An 8,973-nucleotide genomic window follows, 5' to 3' on the forward strand; every position below is an offset into this window, starting at 1 on the left:
AATTTGCGTCTAAGAGAGAGAAATGTTTTTTTCTCTCTTTCTTTCTTCCTTTCTTTCTTTCTTTCTTTCTTTCTTTCTTTCTTTCTTTCTTTCTTTCTTTCTTTCTTTCTTTCTTTCTTTCTTTCTTTCTTTCTTTCTTTCTTTCTTTCTTTCCTTCCTTCCTTCCTTCCTTCCTTCCTTCTTTCTTTCTTTTAATTTACCACTCTTGTCTAGATTTTTTCTATCTGCTTTCTCTTTTTTCCTACTTAGTAATCGGTGTTAAGTGAAGGTTCGATAAAATAGATTAGCATTTCCAGGTCGATAAGGCTCTTAAGTCATATGATAAGATCCAATTTTACGCCTTATGGCTTATGGGCGTCCTTCACCTCCAAGGACATAGATCTGCGGCTGTAAAACGTAGGTTGAAATATATTGATTCAAAAATACAGACAAAAATACTTTCTGTTCCCTTAATTGCAATTTTCTCCCTCCCCCCCATCCACTACGACCCTTCTCTCCCCTTGCCCCCCACCCCCCCACCCCAACCCACCCCAAGCAGCCTCCTACACCTGGTACCTACTTCACCTACTATTCCCCTTGATAATGTTGACTAAACAAACCGTTTACTCTCTTGAATAATATAAACCATATCCCTCTTCATATCTGTAACATCATTCATCTTACTCTCTTTAATAACATTTACTTGCTCTCTTTAATAACATTTACTCACACTCTTTAATAACATTTTTTCCCCTTCCTAAACTCATTAAATTTTCGTCAAGTGCTATTTCTCTTCCTGGCAGGTACACAGCGCAGGTGGGTCCTCTCTCACTGCACGAGGAATCACCCTCTGTATCATATTGCTTATATTTCATAATAATAATAATAATAAGTGATAATAATGATAATAATAATAATAATAATAATAATAATAATAATAATAATAATAATAATAATAATAATAATAATAATAATAATAATAATAATAATAATAACTGTGATAATAATGATAATATCAACGACAATAATGATAATAACAACGACAATAATGATAATAACAACGACAATAATGATAATAATTGGATGTGTGGTAGTAGCTTCACCTTTAGTTAAGTTACAGCTGTTTGTTGTGCAAAGTCTGCAAGACTGCTAGGCGAGTACTCTGGAACTGCACTTCATAGAGCGCGCACGTGTATGTGTGTGTGTGTTTGTAAATACGTGTGGAAGCACCATAAGTACGATTTCTATATCCTCCCCCTTCCATCTCTAAATTATATTTATTCTGGACACATTTTCTACCACAATGGATCTACCAACCGCCGACACACCGCCAAAAGGCAATCGCAACCCCCATAGTTCCAATTCTACTCACCAGATGGCATCAGGATCCGCATGCGACATCCCCCCATAGATGGCAGCACCGACGCTCTTCAAATAAGCCGGGTCGTTCGAGGCGGGAGTCATTTCGTTGAAGGTGTCGCAGTTGTAAATGTGATCGGTCCCGAACTCGCTCGTGATCTGGAATGCGTAAGAGGAAAGATGAGGGAAAGAAAGAGAAAGGGTGTTAGTGTAAACGAATGGGCAAATATAGGCATGAATCCCTGCATTTGTATGCAGTGTGTGTATATGTGTGTGTGTGAGTGTGTGTGTGTGTGTGTGTGTGTGTGTGTGTGTGTGTGTGTGTGTGTGTATGTGTGTGTGTGCGTGTGTGTGTGTGTGTGTGTGTGTGTGTGTGTGTGTGTGTGTGTGTGTGTGTGTGTGTGTCTATGTGTGTGTGTGTGTGTGTGTGTGTGTGTATTTATATATGTGTGTGTGTACATATACATATCTATATCTATCTATCTATCTATCTATCTATCTATATATATATATATATATATATATATATATATATATATATATATATTCATATACATATACATAAACATATATATACATATTTGTGTGCATATATATACATATATATATATATACATAGATATATACATATATATATATATATATATATATATATATATATATATATATATATATGTATGTATGTATGTATGTATGTATGTATATATATATATATGTATTTATGTATCCAAAAAAGAGTATCTGTGCATATGCTTTTCACTTTGGTAACCTCTTCCATAACCTAACCTCCCGCTCGACCTTATACAACTTGCAATGATTTAACCTTATGCAACACCTGCTCTCATTATCAACATTAACAGGAAGCGAAGGCCGCCAACCGCAGCCTAATCCTATGCGGTACTTATATATAAGAAGGAAGAGGGAGGAGGGGAGGGAGGGAGGGAGGGAGGGAGGGAGGAGGGAGGGGGAGGGGGAGGGGAGGGAGGGAGGGTGGGAGGGGGGGAGGGAGGGAGGGGCCTAGGGAGGGAGGGAGGGAGGAAGGGAGAGAGAGAGAGAGAGAGGAAGAGAGAGAGAGAGAGAGAGAGAGAGAGAGAGAGAGAGAGAGAGAGAGAGAAGACGGGAGGAATAAAGAGAAAGAGAGAAGGGGGGATGAGAGAGAGAGAAGGCGGGGATGAGAGAGAGAGAGAGAGAGAGAAGGCGGAGAGTGAGGGAGAGAGAGAGAAGGCGGGGAGTGAGAGTGAGAGACAGACAGAGACAGAGACGGAGGAAGGGAGAAAGACAGACAGACAAACAGAGAAAAAAAAATCGCATTTTCTCCTCTCCATCCCTTTCTTCACTGTCCATGAGGGAGAGAGGGAGAGAGAGATAAGATCGATCCTTCTTTCTCCCTTCGCTGCCTCAGATAGACAGAAATGCTTATTATTCCGGAAAATATGTCACCAGGAATATATTATGGAATATATCGATGTACAGATAACTGAGGAAACAGCCAGAGTGCTAAGAATAGATAGAGAAATGGCAACTAAATTAAACCTATCTATCGACCTCTATCTATCTATCAACCTACTTACATCGATCTATTGACCTATATCCATCTATCTACCGATTTATTAACCTATATCCATATAACTACCTGCCTATATCTATCTACCTGCCTCTATCTACCTGCCTATATCTACCAACCTGCCTCTATCTATCAGTCTTCCTCTATCTATCTATCTGCCTCTATATATCACCCTGCCTCTATCTATCGACCTGAATCTATCACCCTACCTATCTATCTCTTTATCTATCATTCTTACCATCATAATCAACACAAACATCACCACTATTATCTTTCTCCATCGTTAGAGCGAAAGAGAGAGAGAGAAAAGAAGAGAAAGGGAAAAAGACGAAGATAAAGACGCAAAAATGATAGAAAGAAAGAGAAAGATGAGAGAGAAAAAATGAGGGAGAGAAAGACAAAAAGAGAGAAAAACATTAAGAGAGAAAATACATGGAGGTATAGAGAGATATAAGATGAGATAAAGAGATGTAAAGAGAGAGAAATAAACGAAGAGAATGAAAGAAAAATAGAATAAAAAAGAATGAGAGAAAAATAGAATAAAAAAGAGAGAAAAAAATAAACGAAGAGACATAAAAAGAGAATAGAAAACGGAGAATAGAAAGGCATGAAACCAGAAAATAAGATAAAAACAGAAAGAAATACAAACAAAGAAGAATAAAAAGATATACAGAGGAAAAATAAGACAAAAAGAGAAAAAATATCGTAGTGATTTTTATTAAACAACCTAAAAAATATATATTTTAAAAAAGGATAACAAAAAAACATAAAAACAAAATATGACATGACATGACATGACCGAAAAATAAGACGAAGAGAGAGAGAAATAAAAACACGAACATAAACACGAAAATAACAAAAAAAGAAAAAAGGAAAAAAGCATATAAACAAAAAAACGAAAAAGAAAAAAAAAACAGAAAAGACAACGAGAGAAAATGTATAAAAAAGAAAATAAGAAAAAGAAAGAAGGAAAAAAACAAACAGAAAATAAGATACAAAGAAAATGACATAAACACAGATAATTACACATATAGAAGGTATGACAAATAACGAGAAAAAAATCAAGTCATAAAGAAAAAAAAGAAAAAACATAAAATAAGAAAAAAAAGTGAAAAAACATAAGAACAGAAAATAAGACTGAGAATAAAAATAAGACATAAAGAAAGAAAAACAAATAAAATAAAGATCAGAAAAATTATAAACAAAAAACAAAAAATCAGACTGAGAAAAAACAAAACAAGACATAAAAAAATAAAACAAACAAAAGCAAAATAAATAAATAAAATTAAAAAACATTAAAAAAACAGAAAACCAAACACATTCTCAAAAAAAAACAGAACCTCAGACACATTCCAAAGACAGACATAGACATAAACAAAGACACCCCCTCCCCCCCCCTTACCTCCTGAATGAACGCAGACCCAATCTTCAGAAAAAGAGGGTCATTTGGATCCAATAGATAGGTTCTGAAACGAAAAGGAACTGAATAAATATAAGAAAACAAATTACAAAATAGATATGTAGATGAAGTATTAGAGAGATGGATAGATAGATAAATGGATGAATAAATAGATAGATGGATAAACAGGAAGAGGGAACTGAATAAATATAAGAAAAAAATTACAAAATAGATATATATATGAAGTATTAGGGAGATGGATAGATAGATAAATGGATGAATAAATAGATAGATGGATAAACAGGAAGAGGGAACTGAATAAATATAAATAAGAAAAAGAATACAAAATAGATAAGGAGATGAAGTATTAGGGAGATGGATAGATAGATAAATGGATGAATAAATAGATAGATGGATAAACAGGAAGAGGGAACTGAATAAATATAAATAAGAAAAAGAATACAAAATAGATAAGGAGATGAAGTATTAGGGAGATGGATAGATAGATAAATGGATGAATAAATAGATAGATGGATAAACAGGAAGAGGGAACTGAATAAATATAAATAAGAAAAAAAATACAAAATAGATATATATATGAAGTATTAGGGAGATGGATAGATAGATAAATGGATGAATAAATAGATAGATGGATAAACAGGAAGAGGGAACTGAATAAATATAAATAAGAAAAAGAATATACAAATATAGATAAATGGAGATGAAGTATTAGGGAGATGGATAGATAGATAAATGGATGAATAAATAGATAGATGGATAAACAGGAAGAGGGAACTGAATAAATATAAATAAGAAAAAAAATACAAAATAGATATAGAGATGAAGTATTAGAGAGATGGATAGATAGATAAATGGATGAATAAATAGATAGATGGATAAACAGGAAGAGGGAACTGAATAAATATAAATAAGAAAAAAAATACAAAATAGATATAGAGATGAAGTATTAGGGAGATGGGTAGATAGATAAATGGATGAATAAATAGATAGATGGATAAACAGGAAGAGGGAACTGAATAAATATAAATAAGAAAAAAAAATACAAAATAGATATGTAGATGAAGTATTAGAGAGATGGATAGATAGATAAATGGATGAATAAATAGATAGATGGATAAACAGGAAGAGGGAACTGAATAAATATAAGTAAGAAAGAAATTACAAAATAGATATAGAGATGAAGTATTAGGGAGATGGATAGATAGATAAATAGATAAATAGATAGATAGATAGATGAATAAACAGGTAGATGGATGAGTAAACAGATAGATATATAAATAAACAGATAGATGGATGAATAGATAGATAAATAAATGAATGAACAGATAGATGGATGAATAGATAAATAAATAGATGAACAAACAGATAGATAGATGAGTAAATAGATAGATAGATGAATAAACAGGAAGATAGATGAATAGATAGATGGATATATAGATACATAAATGGATGGATAAATAGATAGATGGATAAACAGGAAGATGGAACTGAATAAATATAAATAAGAAAAAAAATACAAAATAGATTTAGAGATGAAGTATTAGGGAGATGGATAGATAGATAAATAGATAGATAGATAGATGAATAAACAGGTAGATGGATGAGTAAATAGATAGACAGATAAATAAACAGATAGATGGATGAATAGATAGATAGATGGATAAACAGAAAGAGGGAACTAATTAAATATAAATAAGAAAAAAAAAATACAAAATAGATATATAGATGAAGTATTAGAGAGATGGATAGATGAATAAACAGATAGATAGAGATTAATAACCAGATAGATAGGGATGAATAAACAGATAGATAGATGGATAAATAGATATATAGATGGGATGAGTAAATAAATAGATAGATGAATAAACAGGTAGATGGATGAGTAAATAGATAGATAGATAAATAAACAGATAGATGGATGAATAGATAGATAAATAGATGAATAAACAGATAGATGGATGAATAGATAGATAAATAGATGAATAAACAGATAGATGGATGAATAGATAGATAGATAGATGAGTAAACAGGAAGATAGATGAATACATAGATGGATATATAGATAGATATATAGATGGATGAATAAATAGATAGATGGATAAACAGGAAGAGGGAACTGAATAAATATAAATAAGAAAAACAAAATACTAAATAGATATATAGATGAAGTATTAGAGAGATGGATAGATAGATAAATAGATGAATAAACAGATAGATAAAGATGAATAAACATATAGATAGATGGATAAATAGATATATAGATGGGATGAGTAAATAAATAGATAGATGAAAAAACAGGTAGATGGATGAGTAAATAGATAGATAGATAAATAAACAGATAGATGGATGAATAGATAGATAAATAGATGAATAAACAGATAGATGGATGAATAGATAGATAGATAGATGAATAAACAGGAAGATAGACGGATAGATAGATGGATATATAGATAGATATATAGATGGATGAATAAATAGATAGATGGATAAACAGGAAGAGGGAACTGAATAAATATAAATAAGAAAAACAAAATACTAAATAGATACATAGATGAAGTATTAGAGAGATGGATAGATAGATAAAATAGATGAATAAACAGATATATAGATGAATATATAGATATATAGATGGGTGAATAAATAGATTGATGAATAAACAGGTAGATGGATGAGTAAATCATCATTCATTCACTCACCCCCAAACTCACCTTGAATACTGGTCCGGGAAATTGACCCATCTTGACATCCGTGTTATGTTCGCCTCAGGGTACAATCTGTCAAAAAATGAAGTTGACATTAATACTTTCTTTTTTGTTTGTTTGTTTTTGTTTGCTTGATTGTCTGTTTGTCTTTTTTAATGTTTTCGCTGTCGGTATAATTCATGTGATGGCGGTGAAAGATGACGATGACGATGATGGTTCCACAATTTGAAAAATAAATAAAATAGACAATAAAAAGTAATAATAACACATTCCAACCCTAATAAATAAATAAATAAATAAACAAATGCATAACCCAACGCAACAGAAGCCCCGCTCCTGCCCCGCCAAAACCCGATGTTCATTTGTCTCCCGGTCAGCCACGCGCCAAACGACACTCTTTGACATTATGCCAAACCGAGCTTTTCCACCTATGACAGCAGAGTCCGGATTCCCGCCACTGATTATGGAGACGAAGTAGACGCAGCAGACAAAGAACGAGATAATAAAGTCGAATCGTAACAACGGAATAAGAGGAAATAAGTTTTCCGAACTTCCTTCTCGAAAAGCAAGATGGCGCCGGCGGGAGGATCAGGTTGAGGGAGGATGAGGATAAATATAATTATCTTTGTTGTTATTACTTTTGCTACTGCTGTATGATTAATGTTATCATTATTTTATTATTTCTAATGCCATCAGCAGCATCATTATCATTTCCATTATCATTTCCATTATCAAAATTATCATTATTATTATCATCTTTATCGTCATCATTTTCATCATATTTAACATTATCATTAAAATCAACATTGTCACTACTATCATCATCATTATCGTTAGTATGAGCATCATCACAAACATAATTATCATTACTATTACCATCACCATCATCCTTATTATCAATTTACATTTACCATCCCTTCCATAATCACAGAATATGGCCTGCTATGAGCATCGCCTTAATATCCTTAATCGGATTTCCGGGAAAACAATAAATCAAAACAAGATTATCCATCATGAGCGAGGAATGCAATTTCCTCTCCCACCATTCATATACGAGGGAAAGAAGTATTTAATCATGATAATAATTATAACCACGATCAGCTTCTGGCTTTTTCAAACTGTGGGAAGGTAAACATATATATATTTTATCCACGTAGGTGTAAATCCTATTCCAAATCGTTGGTTAATTATATTTTCTTGTACAAAGCTTCAGCGAAGAGTAAAATTTTATTCACAAAGCTAAATATACCATTTCCACTTGGTCTTAAATGTCACTTTCTTGTACAAATCTTGGGCGTTAATTTTGATATTCATTTCATCATTTTCCACACGCAGTAAACGCACAAGTGGGAATATATTTTACTCGTTTTTTTAAAGCATTTAGTATTGATGTTTGAAAAGGATTTTTTTTTATTTCTTTCACTGTTCCTTTGTCTTTCTTGTTGTCTTTTATTAACTTTCTAACTCTCGCTCTCTTTCTTTTTCTCTTTCTCCCCCCCCCTCTCTCTCTCTCTCTCTCTCTCTCTCTCTCTCTCTCTCTCTCTCTCTCTCTCTCTCTCTCTCTCTCTCTCTCTCTCTCTCTCTCTCTCTATCTCTATCTCTATCTCTATCTCTATCTCTATCTCTATCTCTCTCCATCTCCATCTCCATCTCCATCTCCATCTCCATCTCCATCTCCATCTCCATCTCCATCTCCATCTCCATCTCCATCTCCATCTCCATCTCCATCTCCATCTCCATCTCCATCTCCATCTCCATCTCCTTCTTCTTTTCCTTCGTTTCCTTCTCATTCTTCTCATTCTTCTCATTCTTCTCATTCTTCTCATTCTCATTCTTCTCAATCTTCTCATTCTTCTCATTCTCATTCTTTCCCTTCTTCCCCTTCTTCTCCTTCTCCTTCTTCTCCTTCTCCTTCTTCTTCTTCTTCTTCTTCTCCTTCTTCTCCTTCT

At 33.0% G+C, this 8,973-nt stretch overlaps 1 protein-coding gene across 2 annotated transcripts in view; it reads right to left on the reverse strand.

The window, feature by feature from the left end:
• Positions 1-7,150, reverse strand: part of LOC113827051 (uncharacterized) — a 32,293-nt gene extending 25,143 nt beyond the window's left edge. For both annotated transcript variants that reach the window (XM_070139018.1, XM_070139017.1), the window contains exons 1-3: positions 7,031-7,150; positions 4,305-4,368; positions 1,352-1,497 (exon numbers count right to left, since the gene is read on the reverse strand). In XM_070139018.1, the coding sequence (XP_069995119.1) occupies positions 1,352-1,497; positions 4,305-4,368; positions 7,031-7,119 (299 nt within the window). In that variant the 5' untranslated portion in view covers positions 7,120-7,150. The remainder of the gene's footprint in view (positions 1-1,351; positions 1,498-4,304; positions 4,369-7,030) is intronic.
• Positions 7,151-8,973: the final 1,823 nt, after the last annotated feature.

The sequence above is a fragment of the Penaeus vannamei genome, chromosome 25 (assembly GCF_042767895.1).
Source record: "Penaeus vannamei isolate JL-2024 chromosome 25, ASM4276789v1, whole genome shotgun sequence".
NCBI classification, from domain to species: Eukaryota; Metazoa; Arthropoda; class Malacostraca; order Decapoda; family Penaeidae; genus Penaeus; species Penaeus vannamei.